General features: G+C 37.2%; 1 protein-coding gene across 3 annotated transcripts in view; it reads left to right on the top strand.

Annotated features, from left to right (window-relative positions):
- Nucleotides 1–22,618, top strand: part of CDS1 (CDP-diacylglycerol synthase 1) — an 82,626-nt gene that overhangs the window by 36,136 nt on the left and 23,872 nt on the right. For all 3 annotated transcript variants that reach the window (XM_073237360.1, XM_073237359.1, XM_037021151.2), the window contains 5 exons: nucleotides 4,605–4,702; nucleotides 7,061–7,200; nucleotides 18,895–18,953; nucleotides 20,587–20,669; nucleotides 21,971–22,058. In XM_073237360.1, coding sequence (XP_073093461.1) covers nucleotides 4,605–4,702; nucleotides 7,061–7,200; nucleotides 18,895–18,953; nucleotides 20,587–20,669; nucleotides 21,971–22,058 — 468 coding nt within the window. The remainder of the gene's footprint in view (nucleotides 1–4,604; nucleotides 4,703–7,060; nucleotides 7,201–18,894; nucleotides 18,954–20,586; nucleotides 20,670–21,970; nucleotides 22,059–22,618) is intronic.

The following is a 22,618-nucleotide window of genomic DNA, read 5'->3' as shown; positions in this document are numbered from 1 at the left end:
GGCTAGAGGCTTATCTATTTTGTTTATTTTCTCGAAGAACCAGCTCTTGGTTTCGTTGATTTTTGCTATTGTTTTATTCTTCTCAATTTTGTTTATTTCTTCTCTGATCTTTATTATGTCCCTCTTCTGCTGACTTTAGGCCTCATTTGTTCTTCTTTTTCCAGTTTTGATAATTGTGATGTTAGACTATTCATTTGGGATTGTTCTTCCTTCTTCAAGTGTGCCTGGATTGCTATATACTTTCCTCTTACGACTGCTTTCACTGCGTCCCACAGAAGTTGGGGCTTAGTGTTGTTGTTGTCATTTGTTTCTATATATTCCTTGATCTCTATTTTGATTTGTTCATTGATCCATTGATTATTTAGTAGCATGTTGTTAAGCCTCCATGTGTTTGTGAGCCTTTTTGTTTTCTTTGTAGAATTTATTTCTACTTTTATACCTTTGTGGTCTGAAAAATTGGTTGGTAGAATTTCAATATTTTGGAATTTACTGAGGCTCTTTTTGTGAGCTAGTATGTGGTCTATTCTGGAGAATGTTCCATGTGCACTTGAGAAGAATGTATATCCTGTTGCTTTTGGATGTAGAGTTCTATAGATGTCTATTAGGTCCATCTGTTCTAGTGTGTTGTTCAGTGCCTGTGTGTCCTTACTTATTTTCTGCCCAGTGGATCTATCCTTTGGGGTGAGTGGTGTGTTGAAGTCTCCTACAATGAATGCATTGCAGTCTATTTCCCTCTTTAGTTCTGTTAGTATTTGCTTCACATATGCTGGTGCTCCTGCATTGAGTGCATATATGTTTAGAATGGTTGTATCCTCTTGTTGGACTGAGCCCTTTATCATTATGTAGTATCCATCTTTATCTCTTGTTACTTTCTTTGTTTTGAAGTCTATTTTGTCTGATATTAATACTGCAACCCCTGCTTTCTTCTCACTGTTGTTTGCCTGAAATATGTTTTTCCATCCCTTGACTTTTAGTCTATGCTTATCTTTGGGTTTAAGGTGAGTTTCTTGTAAGCAGCATATAGATGGGTCTTGCTTTTTTATCCATTCTATTACTCTATGTCTTTTGATTGGTGCATTAAGTCCATTTACATTTAGCATGACTATTGAGAGATATGTACTTATTGCCATTGCAGGCTTTAGGTTCGTGGTTACCAATGTTCAAGGTTAGCTTCTTTAGTATCTTACTGCTTAACTTAGCTCGCTTATTGAGCTGTTATATACACCATCTGGAGATTCTTTTCTTCTCTCCCTTCTTATTCCTCCTCCTCCATTCTTCATATGTTGTGTGTTTTGTTCTGTGCTCTTTTTAGGGGTCTTCCCATTTAGAGCAGTCCCTGTAGGATGCCCTGCAGAGGTGGCTTGTGGGTAGCAAATTCCCTCAGCTTTTGCTTGTCTGGGAATTGTTTAATCCCGCCATCATATTTAAATGATAGTCGTGCTGGATACAGTATCCTTGGTTCAAGGCCCTTCTGTTTCATTGCATTAAGTATATCATCCCATTCTCTTCTGGCCTGTAGGGTTTCTGTCGAGAAGTCTGATGTTAGCCTGATGAGTTTTCCTTTATAGGTGACCTTTTTCTCTCTAGCTGCCTTTAAAACTCTTTCCTTGTCCTTGATCCTTGCCATTTTAATTACTATGTGTCTTGGTGTTGTCCTCCTTGGATCCTTTCTTTTGGGAGTTCTGTGTAATTCCATGGTCTGTTTGATTATTTCCTCCCCCAGTTTGGGGAAGTTTTCAGCAATTATTTCTTCAAAGAGACTTTCTATCCCTTTTCCTCTTTCTTCTTCTTCTGGTACCCCTATAATACGAATAGTATTCCTTTTGGCTTGGTCACATAGTTCTCTTAGTGTTGTTTCATTCCTGTAGATCCTTTTGTCTCTCTCTATGTCAGCTTCTATACGTTCCTGTTCTCTGGCTTCTATTCCTTCAATGGCCTCTTGCATCTTATCCATTCTGCTTATAAATCCTTCCAGGGATTGTTTCACTTCTGTGATCTCCTTCCTGACATCTGTGATCTCCTTCCGGACTTCATCCCACTGCTCTTGCATTTTTCTCTGCATCTCATCCCATTGCTCTTGCATTTTTCTCTGCATCTCTGTCAGCATGTTCATGATTTTTATTTTGAATTCTTTTTCAGGAGGACTGGTTAGGTCTGTCTCCTTCTCAGGTGTTGTCTCTGTGATCTTTGTCTGCCTGTAGTTTTGCCTTTTTATGGTGATAGAGATAGTTTGCAGAGCTGGTACAAGTGACTGCTGGAAAAGCTTCCCTTCTTGTTGGTTTGTGGCCTTCCTCTCTTGGGAGAATAGGGACCTCTAGTGGCTTGTGCTGGGCAGCTGTGTGCAGACAGGGCTTCTGCTTCCTGCCGGGTTGCTATGGGGTTTATCTCCGCCGTTGCTGTGGGCGTGGCTTGGCTGGGGCTGCTCCTCCAAAATGGTGGAGCCCCGTTGGAGGGGGAGCGGCCGGGAGGCTATTTATCTCCGTAAGGGGCCTCTGTGCTCCCTGCGGCCCAGGGGGTTAGAGTGCCCAGAGATCCCCAGATTCCCTGCCTCTGGTCTAAGTGACCTGTCCTGCCCCTTTAAGACTTCCAAAAAGCACTCTCCAAACAAAACAACAACAGCAACAATGAGAGAGGGAAGAGGAAAAAAAAAAAAAAAAGGAAAAAGCACGCGAGTTTTTTTTTTTTTTGTCCTCATGCGCTGGTCCCAGGCACCCGCTCAGTGGTCCTGCTGTCCTGCCTCCCTAGCACCAGGGTCCCTGTCCCTTCAACGCTTCCAAAAAGCACCCGCCCACCGGTCCCGCAGGGAAAAACGCGCGATATTCTTTGTCCTCAGGCACTGGTCCCAGGCACCCGCTCACCAGTCCCGCCGCCCTGCCTCCCTAGCACCGGGGTCCCTGTCCCTTTAAGGCTTCCAAAAAGCACTCACCAAAAAGAGAAAAAAAAAGGGGAAAAATGCGCAATTTCCTCCGTCCTCAGGTACCGGTCTCAGGCACCCGCCCACCGGTCCTGCAGGGAAAAATGCGGGATAATCTTTGTCCTCAGGTGCTGGTCCCAGGCACCCGCTCACCAGTCCCGCCACCCTGCCTCCCTAGCACCAGGGTCCCTGTCCCTTTAGGGCTTCCAACAAGCACTCGCCAAAAAGAGAAAAAAAAAACAAAGGGGAAAAACATGCAATTTCCTCCGTCCTCAGGCGCTGGTCTCAGGCACCCGCCCACTGGTCCCGCAGGGAAAAATGCGGGATATTCTTTGTCCTCAGGTGCCGGTCCCAGGCACCCACTCACCGGTCCCGCCACCCTGCCTCCCTAGCAACGGGGTCCCTGTCCCTTTAAGGCTTCCAAAAAGCACTCGCCAAAAAAAATACCGCTCCGGTTTCTTTCCACCCACCGGGAGCCTAGGGGAGGGGTGCTCGGGTCCCGCCGGGCCGGGGCTTGTATCTTACCCCCTTTGCATGGCGCTGGGTTCTTGCAGGTGTGGATGTGGTCTGGATGTTGTCCTGTGTCCTGTGGTCTCTATTTTAGGAAGATTTTACTTTGTTATATTTTCATAGCTCTATGTGTTTTTGGGAGGAGATTTCCACTGCTCTACTCACACCGCCATACTGGCTCTGCCCCCCAATCTTTGATTTTTTTTTAACTCTTTAAAAATATAAAAATCCATTGTTGGCTCCAGGGGTGTACAAAAACCAGTCCTTGGGTATACTTTCTAGAGGCTAAAAAAGTTAGTCTGCTATATTTACAACTATTTAAATCTCTTAGTTCATGGTAATAAGTGTTCAACTTGCCATTTGCTCTTTGAGTCTTGGAATTGACTTCAGCTAAGCACTGATAGATTCTCAAGAATTACCTTTGCCCAGATTGGTGGGTGCAGCATTTCAGAGGACTACTACATAGACCATCAGAAAAGGATTTATGAACATAAACCCATTCAGTAGGCATGTTTATATGACGCTTTGCAAATAGAACTGCATAGATGCAATTGAACAGCCTAAGTGGCTGTAAATGTGGAACACTTTGTGACTTGCTAAGGCAGTGTCACTCGGGTTGATAGGGATGGATATGGCTGGCAGTGTGAAAGTTGGCACAAGTGGAGGAATGACCAGACCCAAAGCCCTGGGTGACTGGCAAAGAGGTTTGAGCCATTTGTCCTGACAGTATCTTTATTCTTGGCAAGTACACCAGAATGTATGGTTAAAAAATATATACAAGCAAGCTTTCACATGTGATCATTCTCATAGGGTAACTCAAGAAACAAAATAGACAGAAAGATTGTCCATCTTGAGGTCAACCTCTAGAAATGAAGTAGTAATGAAGGATAAAGCATAGTAAACTGTAACAAACCAGACTATATTTTTCAAAATTTAAACTACAATGCCATCTCCTACCCCAGGAAAGATCTCTGAAAATCTTTTTGAATAAAACATTGGTTTTGCTTATCCCTTTGGGACATCACTTAATTTGAGAGACATTGAATATTGAATATCTGCTCCTAACTTTTAGAATAATTAAAAATGGGTAGGCTAAAGATTCTTAAAATATATATGACAACAAGCTATGTATTCAGTGACTAAGCACAAATGTATTGTTAACATTTTCTTTTGGTTTCAGGTTCTAGGCATTCAAGTGAAATGCTTCCATGAAATTATCACTATAGGATATAGGGTCTATCGTTCTTATGATCTACCATGGTTTAGAACACTAAGCTGGTAAGTAACTTAAAACTGAACTGTGAAAATCTGACTCTTTTCTAAAGTTTGCAAAGGAAGCATCCTGTCGGTATCCATACTGTTGACCTTATAGATTGATTTTGGAGAAAGATAAATAAATATTGATTGATTTTGCAACTGAATTTTAAAAAGAAGAAAATCACCTTTAACTCTCCCATTTCTACACAATTATTTTCAAAGCTCATGTTTTACTCATTGTAGAGCTATCTGATTTATACTGAATATATACGCCATTCTTGTATGCTTTAAAAAAAACCCTCAACATTATATTGGACACATTTTTGTATCCTTTGTAATTGTAATTTTAGCTAAATGTTATGTTTTATAAAATGTTACAAAGATGTGTAATCTTTTGCCTTATTTGTCCTCAGTTGACATGAGACCACACACGCAATTAGATTATCTCCACAAAGACTGAAAGATGAGATAAAAGTTGTGGTTTGTTGTGTTGTTGTTGTGATCAGTGGTTTATATATTTAGGAGGGGAAAGCCCAAGTTGAATGTCTGGCTCCATCACACGCACCCTTCTCCACCCCTGCAAGCTGGCCCACCCGCCCCTGTAGCCACTATGTGGGTTGGGGGGGCAGAGCAATGGGAAGAGGGATGGCCCCCACTTTTGCTGCTCCTGGTTTAATATCCTCTCTGGGCCCCGAGCCCCCATGACATGCAACATGGAGAGTAGTCAGAGGGAAAAGGAAGAGGGGGTAAGTGTGGAAGGCAGCTTGTGAAAGGGGAGGAAGTGTATAAGGTACCCTTGTAAACAGCACCAGCACTTACCAGCCCATGAAATATGGAATATGTACAAATGCATGTAAAATTAGTAAAAAAGAAAATCACCAAATGATGTTAATATTAAGGTTTTGTATCTTTTTTAAGCTTGTTCAGGCATAATTCTTAGTTATCAAGACCTTGACCAGGAAACAGAGTAGTATGATAGTTCGTCATTAACCTAACTGCTGTGCCTTTGAATATAGTTGTTTGATTAGTATCAGCCACAGGAGCCATTGTCCCATTAAAACAAGTATATCACCATAGGGATTTAGAATAGTCAAAAAATAGTTTCTTGATTTTGGTAATAGCTGATTTTCTTTCTAGCACCTTTCTTCACATGTGGCAAAGTATACAGGGAATGTTAGGTAGATGAAGTAGTTGGAGAATAATTAAATACTAAACTATGTAGGATTGATTCTAAGTGTAGAAGAAAAAGGTCAGGATGGGCTCCAGTGATTACAGAAGGCTTCATGGAGAGGATAAGAAAGAAACTATCATTTGGAATAGAGACAAACATTGGATAGAGAAGAGTGTTCTGGGTTGGAAAAGCAGCACCCATCAGGTCTGGATGTGGGCCTGAGAAGACAAAGCCACAGATGGCAAGACCTTCCTGGTCTCCTGAGCAGAAGGCATCTATTAGGGAATAGTGGGCAAAACGTTGGGTTGGTGGCTAGAGTAGGCCCTGGTAGCCTTGTAGAGGAGTCAAAGACAGTTTCCATTGTAGGAGACTAGAAAATGGTAATGCAGCTGATAGAAGTGGGAATATGGTAGTTGCTCTTTATTTGGGAATAGTGGGTCCATTATTCCATCCATGAGGACCAGAGGGAAACCACCCCTTCCCTCTGCTTCTGCTCTCCTAGCTACTTAGGACTTTGCCCTTCAAAGGAGGAGGCATGGAGAACTCTAAGGCAATGTTTCTCAGCCTTTCTTTCTGGCTCATGAAAGCTCCCATCGGCAAAATCTTGTGTGTTCAACCTCTCCCTTGGGGACAGGATATACCAGAGTTGGGGTAGGGGAGGACAGGTAATTTATATAGTTTTAAGTAATTTCTTGTAGAGATTTTTACCTGCTAGTAGCTACCAGGCCCCCCTGCTACCCTTGAAGAATCACCGCTCAACTGGAGTCCATCTGGAGCATTGAGGAGAGGGAGAAAGATGCCAATACATGCTGGGCACTGGGGAGGGAGGTTAGAGGCTGAATTACTTTTCTTTTCCCTGTTGATCTTACTTAGGGCAGGTGGGAATTTGGTTTATATGCTTGATACCATGTGTGTGTGTGTGTGTGTAGGAGATATTTTTCTGCATTGTTTCTTGATTATCTGTCTCTGGCGTTAGATTTTGAACTAAATAGAGGTGTGAGCTATGTTCAGTAAGGTTTTGTTGACTGATAAATTTGAAATAAAATTTGAAACAGGAAAAAGGCATTTTGGTGGAATATGTCCTGAACTGGTCTTCTGAATTTAGTTTTGGTTTTTATGTCATCATCAAATTGTGGAGAATGGTTTTGTTGAGTTTGAGGGGTAAAAAATCTTCAAATATAGAAAAGCTAATTGTTTTGCAATTATAGGTACTTTCTACTATGTGTAAACTACTTTTTCTATGGAGAGACTGTAGCTGATTATTTTGCAACATTTGTTCAAAGAGAAGAGCAACTTCAATTCCTGATTCGCTACCATAGATTTATATCATTTGCCCTCTATCTGGCAGGTAAGTTAAGGAAGATATTCTGTATAGGTATGTAGTAATATATTTTATGTCTTTATTTTTATGTTATTTAAATTCATCCTTAAGAATGTCCTTTGTTACATTTTAATCCAGCTTCTTTTTAATTGTCCCACATATAAAGCTATTTTTTTCATTATAGTCCTAAAAAGCAATTACTCCCTAGTAGTGGTTAAAAAAAAGGTGCTTGCTTAATAGTCACTCAATATATTTGAAAATTTCTTTGCAAATTATAGTAAAGAAACTTTAAATATATAGATTATTAACCAAGTATAATTTATAAGGAGACTTCCACATACATATTGTTTTATTTGTCCCTAGGACATAGAGTTTTCATATAGAACTAATCAGGGTACTTGGTTTCCCTGACATGGGCTATTATATATTCATAATATTCATATGTACATATAAAATATACATATATTATTTATAGTGTGCTATGTCACATGTTTTATTATTTTAGATTAGGAGTCAGATACTTAGGATAAAGTTAGAATTAACACATTTCTCTTCCATAAAAGTTTACCAATCAAAAAAATTTTAAGAAATTTATTTAGATATGTAATTTTTAGTTAATTTTTTTTTCCAATATGAATCCTGGCTCTACTACTTACTAGCTGAATAAACACTGAGAAATTTAATGAATTTATCTGTACCTCAGTTTCTTTGTAAAGCACCTAAAGAGTATTTAGATGTTATTGTTTGTATTTAGATATTTGTTACTCTCATTTTTCACTTTTAAAAGAGGAAATGAAATTATTTGTGAATTTTCAGTTTAGCTTTTAACAGTTATTGTTTTAGCTCTTTGGAGTTCCTCAATAAATTCTTCTCCCATTAGTATAATTTGGAAACAATACAATATGGGTGAATCTATTTCTCATTAAACTAAAAAATATACAGAGTGTATGGAGGAGTATGTCGGTCCTTAAAAAATGTGATTTTATTCAGTAATTAAGATGTTCTTCTTGGTCCTTCTCTAATTAAGGCCTCTTCAAATCCTGGTCTCTTTTGTTTCTGATTCTAGAAAGCCAGAGAGTGACACAATTTGGAATGGTAATAGTAATTTTCAGAGAATCACTTTAGGGGCAGGGGATCTACATTTTCTAGAGTTTTCTTCTTTACAGTCAAGTTTTTGTTCAGTACAGATTTTTGAGTATTCATTTTATTAAAATTATTGCTGATATAGCTAAAGAAAGTGTGTTCTTGGAAGTAGATGTTGAAAAGTGTTTCTGTTCTTCCAAGAGCAAAAGAAGTTCTTCATTTTATGGTAGTCATTTCATTTTAAATTCTCAATTTAGAAGGATTGTCATTATAGACAGATTAATGATGACTGTAACAGCTAAAATTTTGCAGTGAAACTATGTCAAAGTACATTTGTGACATTTTTTTCTTGGTAGAAACTTTGAGTAGTTTCTTTGACTTATCAAACCAAGACATTTGATTTATTTGGTTAAATGTAAGGTAGATTCTGGGATGGATTCTTTACTAATACAGTATCTTCTCAGTTTATATTTAGACTGGCAAGACTTTTCTGGCATTTTGAGTTTAAAAATAATATTAGCAAGAAAAGTGTTTAGAGTGGTTTCTGCTATTGAACCCAACAATTTTATTTTTCACTTCATATGAGTATTCTTATACTTAATAACAAAGTATGCTTCATTAAAACATTAATAATTTATTTCATTAATATATGTCCATTATTTATAAAATCAGATCATTTCAAAAAACTTACAAACAACTCTGCACCCCACCACTTACAGATTTTTTCTATTTTTCTAAGTAATATGTCTATTTCTTCATTTATTTTAGGCATTATCTTTTGCCTTCCTGTTAAAACCTCTCTCTTCTTTACACTCATTTTTTTATCATCATTGTTTACATTACTAAACAGGTTCCTAAAATATCACCTCCTGTAGAACAAACTATCTTGTGAGCACATTTCCATTCTTTTACAACTTTTTGTTTCTCCTGAACTTAATAACTGCTTTACCTTCTCTTTTCCACATCTGTGAATTTTTGTGTAGGAATTTTTTATATTTCCTTTGTGTCTGTGCCATGTCTTTTGGTAGTGCTTTCAAATGTTCACACATATTAGTGTACTAATTCCCTTTTTTTCCTTGAGACCTCTGCCATAGAGAACTCTGAGGTCTTGTTTCTGGACCGGCTCCTTGCATAGCTATCTTCCTTATTTGGCTTCTGCATTTCTTCCATCCTTTGTCTTCCAGTTTCTGGGTTAACACCCTCATTTTGCTGAAGCCTGGCCTCCAAAAATTCCTATGAAATGTGCTTAGAAGGTAAATGTTTTATGTTCATACATTTCTAAAGCTATCTTTATTCTGTCCTCACAGTTGACTGCTTTGGCTGGGATCCCACTTACTTTAGTAGACTTTTACTTAACACTCTCATTTAGAAACCCAGGCCCTTGCCTTTTACTGAACCTTTTCTGTTCAGTTTTCTCTAGAAAATACTACTAGTTGTCTCCAACTTCTCAGCTCTGCTGAAAGTTATTCAGTTTGTTCCCTAGCTTCCAAATCTCGCAGCCACATCTCTTCTTTTTGCCTTGACATTTCTGCAGGTCTCTGCTCTGTGGGTTTCCACCTTAGTTTCTTTTAATGTTATTTTAGTGGGCTACCAGGGTGGAATAGAAGTAAAGTCATGTGATCAAGCTGCCATTTTAAGACAGAAATTCTTAACTTGTATTTTATTCTTCTCTTGGTTTAAAATAGTTTATTTTCTCTCATGGTCCTGTGGATTGGCTGGGCTTCACTAGGCAGTCCTAACAGGGCCTCTCTCACGGTTGCCGCCAGATGGAGGCAGTGCTGGTCATTTAAGTCTTGAGTGGTCCGGGTGTCCGAGATGGCTCACTCTCCTGGCCTCTGTCAGTGCTGACTGTGGACTTGAGCACCTCCATATGCCCATCTGTGGGACCTGGATGTCTTGGTACTGTGGGTGCGCTCTGAATAGGGAGTTTGCCAAAAGTCAAGTGTTTCAAGAATCCTTAACTAGGTTTTTGTTTCTTTTTTTAACTAGTTTTAAAAATGAAAACATATCACATGTCCATAGTAAAATTCAGACTGAAAAAGTAGTATTTGGTGAACTCTCCCTCTGGTCTCAGGGCTGCCTTACTATCTCCAGGGGCTCAGTACTGCTATTGCAGATATTTTTTGAGTATTAAAGCTCAAATGTGTATATCCTCCCATCCCCAACCCCCCATCTTTTTTGCAAATGAAAGCAGACTGTTCCGTGCTTGTTTTTTCCACTTATTAATTACTTATGGATAATTTTATATCAGCACATCTAAATCTATCTAGTCTTTTCCATAACTGCAGTTACGTATATAATGATGTGCATACAACAATATCTGATGGGTACAGTGTCAGAAAATAAGGTGACTACTATTTCTTTGGCTTTCTTTTTTTCCCTTTGTAGTTTGCTATTACTTAGAGTTGAGAATAAGTTCTTCACTGGGTAGATAAAGACAATAATATAATTTATTTTCTTTATGGTTTCTTTTTATACATTTTATACATGATAGCCTCCCAGCCAAGCCTTTTTAGTAATGGTTTGCTTTATATGCTAAACTTCTGGACTACTTTTATAAAATAAGAATCAATATTTCTTCTTTCTTCCAACTGATTTCTGTCATAGAAATAGCTTACCACCACTTACTGTTCTATGCTGTTGGAATCACAGAAGTTCATTAAAAGTTATCAGTGTCATTATTTCAGTAAACATTTGAGTGCTTTCCAAATGTTAGGTACTGTGAATGATGTTGAGGATACAAAGGGAGCTGAGGCTGGCAGCACGCTTTTGAGTCTTGAAAGTACTGAGACATGAGTTGCCTTGCACATTGCTGAACCATGAACAAGGAGCATGAGGAGAGGGAAGGAAGGCCCTGCTGTAGTAGTGGGTGGGAAGAGCTTTAAGAAGAGATGAGAAGTGTTATGAAAGGTAAAGAGCAAACAGACATTTGCCAGGGGTATAGTGGGAAAGGGCAGGACATTCCAGGCAGTGGGAACAGCTATGTAGGCTTGGAAATGAGAGAGGGCTGCATATCCTGGGGCCAGTGGTAGGCATTAAAGGTTGGGAAGGTAGGCAGGAGTCTCATCGTGAGAAGCTTTGCATACCATGGGAAGGGTTGGTCTCTGTCCCTGGGAAACCATTGGAGGATTTTAAGCTAAAAGATAATATAACCAGATTTGTCATTAAATGAAGGATGAGTTGGGAGATTTTAATAGGGTGACCAGAGAGGAAACTGCTACTGTAATTTATACTAAATACAATGAAGGCCTGAACTATTTACGTTGGTATTTAGTACTAAGAGGGCTATAGATTAAAAAATAAAAATACTGTGGGCTGATCTTAGGAACCAACTGCTTTTTATGTCTATAAATGATTGCTATGTCTATAAAATGTCTGTAAATAATTGCTTTTGTATACCAAATTGATTGGTTTAAGAGGTATTTTTTGTTGAGATAATTTTATATTTACATGCAGTTGTAAGAAATAACTGAGACATCCCTTATACACTTTGCCATTTCCACCAGTGGTAATATTTTGCAAAAATACTGTATAATATCATACCAGGACATTGACATTATTACAGTCCTACAAACATACTTTTAAAATGCAGCCTTGTAATAAACAAGGGACTGGGTTAAATGATGAAACTTCCAATATAAATCATATATCATATTTTATAGGTATTATCATTTTACATGTGAACTAAATATAGTCCTGTTAGACTATGAGCACCCATTTTGTGTGTCTGTTTTTTAAATTCCGAGTGCATAGCTCAGGGTCTGGCATGTGGATTTCCAATACACATATACTGGATGAGTGATCACAAGGTTGACAACATGCACATCCTCACAGAGTACTTCTTAGAGATATTTTCTCAGCATCAGTGTTTGGTTGCTGAATCTTGAGATCTTACCAGTGGTTCTTGAAGTGGTTAACAACATTCATAAACTTGGTTTAGCAAATGGAGTCAGACTTTGAAACAGTAAGGGCATAGGAAGCATGCTGTGTTGAGATATTTGTACTTTTCTCTTGAATTATGCTGTGAAAATCTTTGGAATTCTTTTTGTTAAATAATATTCTAAGGTTCCTGTCAAAATTTTAGCTCTGCAGTGGTCAGATGACTTTGGAAAGTATCAGTTTCACTTTGTAGATTTAAAAAACAGACAGCCCAAACTCTGACATTGCATTTTATTAAAATAAAATACAGGTATCTCCAGGTCTGACTCCCTGCACCAAGGCCCATATTCAATGACTTGCTTAATATCATACAAAATAACTCACTGACTAGGACCCAGGAGTCATTATGACATTTAGATATTTTTGTTGTAAAATTAAGTTGACTGATAATAGGGCAAACATTTTCTTTACAATCTAGTTACATTTTAAAAATATCTTGGTAATTTGGATTTGGGGCTCTTTAGAAACCAGAGCAGCCATGTGATCACATGAATAGTAAGTAGTAATGGGTGAATAAGCTTAAGATGTTTGACTCTTAATATCATCACCTTAAAATCTCTTTAGCCAACCAGGGATATGCATATTATATTTCGATTTATTTTTTGCTTTTATTTCTGCATGGCTAATTATTTTGACTCTTTAAAAACCCTTAAGGAGATGGTGTGATTTAAATACATTACTTTGAATTCAAGAAAATCAATAGACATATAAAATTAAATTATAACTAAAATTAATGCATAATTAAGAATTTTTCCTGAACATCTTGAATGTCTTTTATCTCAAAGGATGTTGATGAAATCTTTAGAAGGATATCACCAATAACTGTTCACAAAGATCTGTATCTTCAAAACAACTTACAATTTTTGAATCATGAAATATTTATTTATTCTTTGATTATATATATTCTATATAAAGAATCTAGTAGAATCTATATACATGCTGGTGTTGGTCTACACTTTAAACATACCATCCGGATTAATAGAAAATACTTCCTTACCCTGATAAATTGTTTGGTTGGTTTGATTATGTCTACAGTGCATATTCATTTGAAACTTTTTAAACAACTCAGCTGTAGTCTAGGATCTGAATATGGGCACACATAATGCAGTGTGCTTCTGATTTTATTTAACATGGTGTTTGAAACATTTTGGGGTTTTGATTAGTTAGGTAAGTGTAATGAAGAATATGAAAGAGTGAGGGATGAGTCACTAAGTACTGGTATTTAATCCTGGGTCCATATTAATGTCTGGTTTTTTACTTCAGGACTACATGTGTTTACTGAACTGGTTAATCACCAATAGTAAATTTTAAAACAATTTTATTATTTTTGTTATATCATCTGTCTCTTCAACTTGATTATGAGCTTCTTGAATGGGAATACCTGTCTTATTATATCTTCTTTCTAGTGCATCTTAAGTGCTCAATAAATATTTTTTGATTGTTTTTCTGAAATTCCCTCTCTCCCATCTTTTGGATTTTTCAATGTTTTATTTTCCCTTTTACTTCTCCTATACCTTTAGAAATCTCATTCTTTTTTGTTCCTTTTGAACAAAAGTCCTCTCTTTAGTTTGTTGGGTAAGTGGATCTCCCTAACTATCTGGGGACCCCTTGATACTGAAGAACAGGATGTACGTCTTTCTATGGTCAGCACCAGGCAGAGTGCTGTGAACATAAATGGCGACCAATAGTGTAACTAAACATAAGTATATGAATTTTATATTAGGAAGCTTTTTCAGCGAATACTTTTATTTCCAATGCTGTAACAACTCCAACTTTTTTGGTAGTAAATTATTTTTCATTGAAGTATAGTTGATATACAATCTTATATTAGTTTCAAGTATATAACACAGTGGTTCAACAATGACCCATATTATGAAATCCTCACCCCTACTAGTGTGGTTACTATCTGTCAACATAGAAAGATGTCACAGAATCATTGGCTATATTCTCCATGCTGTACTAACCATCCCCGTGACCAACTTATATTATGATTGAGAATTTTTATGATACTTTATCCCCATCACCCTCCCCAACCACTCACCCTAACCTCTCCCCCATAGTAACCACCAGTCATTTCTCAGTGTCTATGAGTCTACTACTGTTTTGTTCATTTTGTTTGGTTTTTAGATTCCATAAATAACTGAAATCATATGGTATTTGTCATTCTATGCCTGGCTTATTTCACTTTGCATAATACCCTCTAGGTCCATGTATATTGTCCAAACGGCAGGATTTCCTTTTTTTTAATGGCCAAATAACATTTCATTGTGTATATATATATACCACATTTTCTTTATCCATTCATTTATTGATGGATACTTTGGTTGCTTCCATAGCTTGGCTATTGTAAATAATGCAGCAGTAAAAACAGGGGTGTATATGTCTTTTCTAATCAGGGATTTTGTTTTCTTTGGGTAAATTCCTAAAAGTGGAATTACTAGGTTGAATGGTATTTCTATTTTTAGTTTTTTGAAGAACCTCCACACTGATTTACACAGTGGTTGCACCAGTTGACATTCCTACCAACACTGTAGGAGAGTTCCCATTTCTTCACATCCTTTCTAATATTTGTTGTTTTTGTCTTCTGGATACTGGCCATTCTTAACTGGTGTGAATTGGTCTCTTATTGTGGCTTTGATTTGCATTTCCCTGATGATTAGCAATGTGGAGCATCTTTTCATGTGCCTGTTGGCCATCTGTAAAATGTCTGTTCATGTCCTCTGCCCATTTTTTAATCAGGTTATTTACTTTTTTGGTGTTGAGGCATATGAGTTCTTCATATATTTTGAATATTAACCCTTTATTGGATAAATTGTTTACAAATATATTCTTTTATACTGTAGGTTGCCATTTTTTTCTGCTGATAATGTCCTTTGCTATATAGAAGCTTTTTAGTTTGATGTAGTCCCACTTGTCCATTTTTTATTTTGTTTCCCTTCCCTGGGAAGATGTGTCCATGAAAAAATTGCTCAGCTTAAATGTTCCAGAGATTTTTGCCTATGTTTTCATCTAAGAGTTTTATGATTTCATGCCTTACATTTAGATCTTTAATCCATTTTGTTTACTTTTGTGTATGGAGTGGGACAGTAATACAGTTTCATTGTCTTGCATGTAGCTGTCCTGTTTTTCCAGCACCAGTTATTGAAGAGACTGTCTTTTCCCTGTTGTGTTTTCATGACTCCTTTATCATATATTGATTGACCTTATATGTGTGGGTTTACATCTGGGCTCTCTATTCTGTTCCATTGATCTCTGGGTCTCTTCTTGTGCAGTACCATACTGTTTTGATTACTGTAGATGTGTAGTATAGCTTGAAGTCAGGGAGTATTCTTCATCTCTGAGTAGCTCTTTTCAAATCTCTTTGTTGAAATTATCCCTGAGATAGTCAGTACTTTTCTGCAGATCAGTGAACATATTTATGACTGTTACTTTGAAATCTTTATCAAGAATATTTAGCTCTCTTTCTGGTATCTTATCCTGTTCTTTTGTTTGGAACATATGCCTCTGACTCCTCTTTTTGTCTGGATTTCTGTGTTTCTTCCTTTGTGTTGGATGGATCAGCTATGCCTCCTGGTCTAAAGAGTGATGGCTTTGTGAAGAAGGTGTCCTGTGGTGCCCAGAAGCTCAGTACTCTTTACCCTCTGGTGCTTGGTTCTCCTTTGCTGGTGGAGCTGCAGTTGCTATTGGTGGGCTGTGGGTGGGTCTCAGTTTGCCCTTTGGAGGTGGGCGGAGTAGCGTTCAGGGGAGTGCAGCACAGGGGCTGCCAGCAAGGAGGGAGGAGGGTTTGGAGCTGCCTCCTGCAGGTGCCTCCCCAGTTGGGCTGGGAGAGGGCCAAGAAAGCAGGGAAAGCCTCCCTCCATTTGTCAGGCAGCAAAGTCTGACTGCTGCTGGGCTGAGTGGGCCAAATAGGTGGGTTGGCAGGTGTGCAGAGATGTGCCTCAGGGCTGAGCCACCAGTGTGGGGGCTGGAGCATTTGGGACTCCCATGTATGCCTGCCCAGTTGGGCTTCAGGAGGGCTGCGGAAGCATCATCTACCTGCCTTTTCTCCGCCAGAGAGAGCTCCGTCAAACCCCCACCCCTCTGGCACCCAGTCCACTGCTGGTCAATCTTTCAATTTCAATGCCTGTGTTGTGTCTCAGAGGACCAGCAGGGTGTGCTTGTCCTCCACAAGTGGCAGGAGTCTCAGCCTCCCAGAGTGCCCCACCTTGTCTCCCTGGTGTCCAGCCCCATTAATCACCAAAGCCTAGTGCAATGTGGACTCATGTTTCCAGAGCAGATCCAGGGCCAGGCATGCAGGATTCCTGAGTGCTTATCCCTCTCTGCTCCATTCCTCTCCCTCCTGCTTGTGGGCTTGGATGGGGGAGGGCTTGGGTCCTGATTCATCACGACTCTGCCACTTTACCCTTCTGTGTGGCCTTCCCTTTTTCATCAGGTGTAGGTGGTCTGTTCTTCAGTCTTTGGATCATTTGCAGGGTTAGTTCTTTTTGCTGTAGTTATTTCCTTGCTGTGTATGTGGGAGGAGGTGTCTGCTTTGCCTTCCTACACCATCATTTTTTGCTGAAAGTCACAAATCCTTCGATTTTAATTGGAAACATAATCATACAAATATTCTTTGTTAAATCAGGAAAAAGTAAAAACTATGGATCCAAATGTACAAAGTTATCTGTTCCATAGATTTATTGAAATATATAGTATATGTGCATTTTTATACATTTAAGCATAAAATAAACATAGTTATATGGTTGTGAATGAATAAGTTCATGTGTTTTTCATATTGTTTTTCTTTAAAATTAATATTTAACCTTAGAATGCTAGGAAAATAGTTTATTCTTCCCATACTAAATTCAGAGAACTGTACTATCTTAATATATCTCACAGTCAGATAACTATATCTTTTAATAGAGCACCCTAAAAAGTTGCTTGTTATTGGTTGATTTAATGGTGAAATTGGATCATGTAAAAGTGAGTTGCCAAGATTGTTCTGGACAAAATTAGGAAAATATTGAATGATTCTGCTGGTATTTTGTTTGAAGAAATGCTTAAGGATGAATGTGGTATTATATAATTTCAAGAAAGAGAAAACTATCCTTGTTGGAGTAGTATTTATGAGGAGAAAATTCATAGTTAATGACGTTGAGAAGTTCCCAAGGCTGTGCGGGGAGAATCAGAGAGGTCTGTTTGGGCCAAATGGTAGGTTCCAGAGGCACCTGTTTTGCCTCTGCTTTGCTCTTATCTCATTAACCTCTGAACCAAGTTCAATTTATATTCTAATTTATCCATGGACCAATGGCATGAAGCAGCATAAAATTACATTATTACTTGATCAAAATAAGTCTGCTTGCTATATAGAAGAAAAACTTAGAAGCAGTAATATCTTATACCACTGGTAGTTGCAATGCCATGAGTTCTTTGTTTTAATCCCCATCTTCTTTCTTTTTCTCAAGAAAGTAACCATAGGCTTTCAGTTGTACCTGTACTCAGAAAATGTTTTCTTTTGCAGTTCAGTTAGATTACTCTATAGGTGACAAATAGGAGGTGAGGCAGGATCTGGAAACCCTTATGCAGCCCCTTCCTTTCCCATTATTCTTTACACTGACATTTCAAATCAACCATCAAAAAACAGCTAAAGGCAGCTGCTATTTAATTCTTTGGTCATAATAGTATCAACCTTGCTTACTCTAGTAGGTGGAGTAGCCTTGGTAAGTATAACTTAGATGTACATTAGTTGACTGTTTTCTGTCTCAGAGAACTCATTCTTAAATATGCTATAGAATAGAATGCATGGGAGGCTGTTTATCTGAAATTAAACTTGGTTTATCCATTTCCAATGTCTACCTCTATAAAAAAATAAGCTTTAGAAGTTAACTGAAATATTGAGCAAAAATATCTTCATATTGCCTCCCATTACTTTAGTATATGATTAATTTCACTTAATTAGGTAGAATTTTTATTTAGTAAAATTTCATTGTAATAAATTTAAGATATAGACACAAATGCTCTTTGGAAATCTTGAAGTTAATAATATATCTTAACTATAACAATTATAATACGGTTCTGAGAAATTTCAAGTTATTCTTAACCTGATCTTGCTGATAATGGCTTGTGGAGCCATATGGCTCTTGGGGATCAACAGGATCTGAGGGTTTAACTGCTTTCTAGCCCTGTGATCCTCAGTAAATTAATAAAGTCCTTTGCTCGTTTTTCTTCATCTGTAAAATGGAGATAATAGGTACCTACATCATAGAGATATTGGAAGGATTAAATGAGCTAATACTTTTAAAATACTTAGACGAGTCTGGAACATATAAGCGTTCAAAGATGTTAGCTAGCATAGTAATTATTAAATATTTTTATATTACACAGAGATAGAAACATTCTATATATCACTTGATGGGTTGATGTAGCAAATACATTTTATTCAACTGAAATAAAATAAAATAAAAAGTCTGTTTTTCCATATCCACAGAATAGCAAGGGACTAATTCACATAATTAATGTAGAAGATTATTGAATTTGTGCAATGGAATGTATTAGGCATTTTGGTGAATTCAAGAAACTTTTACTTAAAAATGCTTTGAGTGGAGAAATGACATTGAGTTGTGTACCTCCATGTGCTTTAGAAAATTGTCTTATTTGAGCTCAGTGAATCTTATACTTTGTAACAGTTGCACAACAAGTATGTTTTTGGTTCTTAAACAGGTTTCTGCATGTTTGTGCTGAGCTTAGTGAAGAAACATTATCGTTTGCAGTTTTATATGGTATGTATTAACCATTGCTCTGTAGTCCTTACATAGTAAGAGCCTTTGCCTTTACTTTTTATTCTATAGTGAGAAGATACCTAACCTGGTAGCTGATATCTTTCCTAAATGTGAGGAGGGATAGTTCAGTTTTGGGTGACTGTTAAGTACAAAAGTTTGAAGTTGAAAATTTTTTGAGGATTTAAAAATTTTAACTGTTTTCAGCATTTTTAAGAAGCCTTTTCTTTGAATATTTTCAAAGGCTATAAATTAAAATCAAGTGTTTGAATTGTTTCCATAGTTTCCTGAATAGTTGCTAAGTGTGGGAAACATCTACCATATTTTTTTACAGCAGGTAACTCTATTTACTTGCTCTTAGCTTGAGCATAAAGGGAACAAGGAAATATGCTTTGGTAGCTGTTAGTCATACCACTGCATAATTCTTTATGGCCTAAGATATTTTATTCAGTGTATCACTGAACAGTATTCAGTGTCTTGTGAAATTTATAACTGAAAATGATTAACTTATTTCCTTTAAAGGTAGTAATTATAAGAATGCAAAATACAATATTTAGATCTGTGAATTCATGTATTAGTATAACTTATTTTAAATTTGGGGTGTATTTCTTATTCTTTATGTTTTGCCTTTCTCCATTAAAAAATCCTGCTGCCATTATTGCTGGGAAAGTGTAGTATTTCTTAACACTTCTAAACAGTAAAAACTTTTTTACTGAAAATCTAGAAACCATCAAGACAAATTAGAAATAACAGAATCTCCTATGAAAATATAGATGGTGGCTATTGGGAAAAAGCATTTGTACATTTTGAAGCAGCTAGGGTAAAAGAGAATTGGATCTTTTAAGCAGATAAAAATAAAACAAAATAACCAATATATTGTTTGCTGAAATGGGAGATGGGTTTATTATGAATAATTTACAATCCTAAGAATTTTGAGAAATCATTTTATTCCAATCAAAATTACGAAACTAGTACATAGAAACTTTAGCTTTTTTTTGTTTCACATTCTGCTTCTACTTACGATGCTAAAAGTTGTTAAAGTGGTCATCTCTTAGGTCAGGTGGAATTAATAAAACAGAGAGGCCTTTAAAGTTTTGAAATTGAATACTGTCATTAAACAGAGCTGTGAAGATTAACTTTCAGGAAAAGATGGAGTTTTAGGGCGACTGATCCTTAGTGGTTTGAATCATTTGAAGTTAGAAATATCCTTATTAGAAAAAAGTTACTATACTAAACTCTGAAAGGAAAATAGTTTTTAACACTTTTAGTAACTGCAGAATGCAGCTAGAGAAAAATGTTCCTCTCTGAATGCCATAACACCACCATGAATTTCTCATCATTTTAATCTGTTTCAAGATTATGGTTTATTTTTTAGATGTTTATAATTTAGTTGTATATTTCAGTATTGTTTCCATTCCATTTGTGTATAACCCAAGATAAGTGTTTTCATAGTTTTAGGGTTCTAATCAGTACCAAGATGAATATAATTTACTAACAGCATTTATTTTGTATGGCCTTACCTTGCAAAATTTGACCAAAGTTGTGCTAGAAATTTGTGTTTCAAAATTGCTATTACTTCCTGGGCTGCACTGATGAGTTGTGTTCACTAATTGTTATGTTGTTGGGCTATTAACAGTTCGCATGGACTCATGTCACCTTACTGATAACAGTTACTCAGTCACACCTTGTCATCCAAAATCTGTTTGAAGGCATGATATGGTAAGGGGACAGTATTACGCTGCTTTCTACTACTTCATTGCACTTTTAAGGCTCTTTTGTATTGGACAGTGTCTTACAGATTTCTACTAAAATGTACTATTTGTTGTTGTTCTATTCCACTAAAATACCTATGAAATTATCTTAGTGAGTTTTGCCTACTGTTTGACAACTGAAGACAAATCCTTGAAGACAACTGGAAACCTTCCTTATTCAGGTTCCAGATAAAATGCAGAGTCCTCATAAAAGGCCCACCTGGCTGATAACACTTTCAGGTAGCACTACACCTTCAGGTGACTTCTTACAAAGCACAGACTTTATGAAGAGTATATTATTTCTGTGGAATGGAAAACGAATGAAGTGTGCTTGTCAGCAAACAGGGTGCTGTCAGTGCATTTTCTCTAGGCAGAAGTTGGGTAGGTTCAGCTCTGCCATTACATAGGAACAGGTGTCCAGATTTCCAGTGTATGGAGTACTTGCTAAATAGTGGTGACTTGCAGATTCAAAAAGCATTTTTATTAGTTAAAAATCCGTTTAAAATTATAAAAAATATTACTGGTTAAAAATAAGAGTGGAGAAAAACTTTAGATTTTAAGAAACCTGACTATACTTTCCCTACATTTTTAAACTTATTAATTAAAATTTTTTACAGTTGATGGGTTTCATCAAGATAAATTTATTTCCTTGCCAGCATCTTGTTTTTTTACAAAGGTGTGTGTTTGGGGGTGCAAATAATTGGAATCATTTCAAGATTGTCTTCCGCATAGACTTTTAATTGATGGGGGTAGTTACTGTAATTAAGTATGGTACAATTAGTAGGTTTTAATACAACTATAGACTAAGATAAGAGTTGAAATTGTTAATACAAATTCTCTTTAAGGAAAAATAAGGGTTTTGTATAATTTTATCAGATAAAACTGTTTCTAAGTAAATGACTCATTTCCAGTTCAAAAGGTTGCTTTAAAGAAAAATTCTTTATACCATTATAACTGGTTCCTCATATAACTGAAATTGAAAGCCCATAGGGATAGAAATTGGTGACTGAATATAAAATTAAGTTGGTTGATGATTTAATATTTTCCTTAGGAATATTCTCCCAGGAGGTTAGTTTATAGATTATGAATTGCTTATTGTTGAATGGGCAAATTCAGTTGATACTGTTTCTACTGATGATTGGGAAGTGTTAGGCTCTGGACTAGGCTACAGTATAATCCAAAGGGTTATTGCATTGGTTCATTATGAGTCATAACCTGTATAAATATTTACCACTTAATTGGACCTTTTTCTGCCCTTTTTTTTTAAAGGTTCCTTGTTCCAATATCAAGTGTTATCTGCAATGACATAACTGCTTACCTTTTTGGATTTTTTTTTGGGAGAACTCCATTAATAAAGGTAATTGAAAGAAAACACAAGCAAGCCACTACCACAACCTTAAAGATGAGCCACTGGAGAAAATGTCCAACAATTTGGTGCTGTTGCACATTTCTGATGTCAGTGGGGGTTTGATTTTTCCCTGGCTGCACTTGCTAGCAGCTGGTGTAGAGCAGCGAGTTGCATCTCCCCGTGATTGCACCTCGGTTCTTCTTCAGATATGCTGCTGGCTCCTCAGGAAGGACGTGCCTCCTTGCGCAGCTCCTTTCCTCTTTCTACTGGTTTCCTTCCTTCAGTCGCTGTGACCTTTATTCCACCCCCCCCCCCCCCCAGCTGCCTGGTAAATGAGCCTTGATTCTGCTCTCCCCTGAAGGTGTATCATCTACCCCTTTCTTTTTTTAAGGGTACATTCCACCATCTTCACATACTTATGTCCATCTGTAAGAGTTTTAACACCCAAACTCACTTAAAAAAATGAGGCCCTACAATAAAATACCGATAATGCAAGTAAGAAGGAAAGATTAAGGTGAGGGAAAGGCAAATACACGTGAGGAGGCCATGTTGTTTTGCTTTATATTAGT

The sequence above is a fragment of the Manis javanica genome, chromosome 5 (genome assembly GCF_040802235.1).
Source record: "Manis javanica isolate MJ-LG chromosome 5, MJ_LKY, whole genome shotgun sequence".
Lineage (NCBI taxonomy): Eukaryota > Metazoa > Chordata > Mammalia > Pholidota > Manidae > Manis > Manis javanica.
The sequence above is the reverse complement of the archived record's forward strand: the minus strand, read 5'-3'. Positions and strand labels throughout refer to the sequence as shown.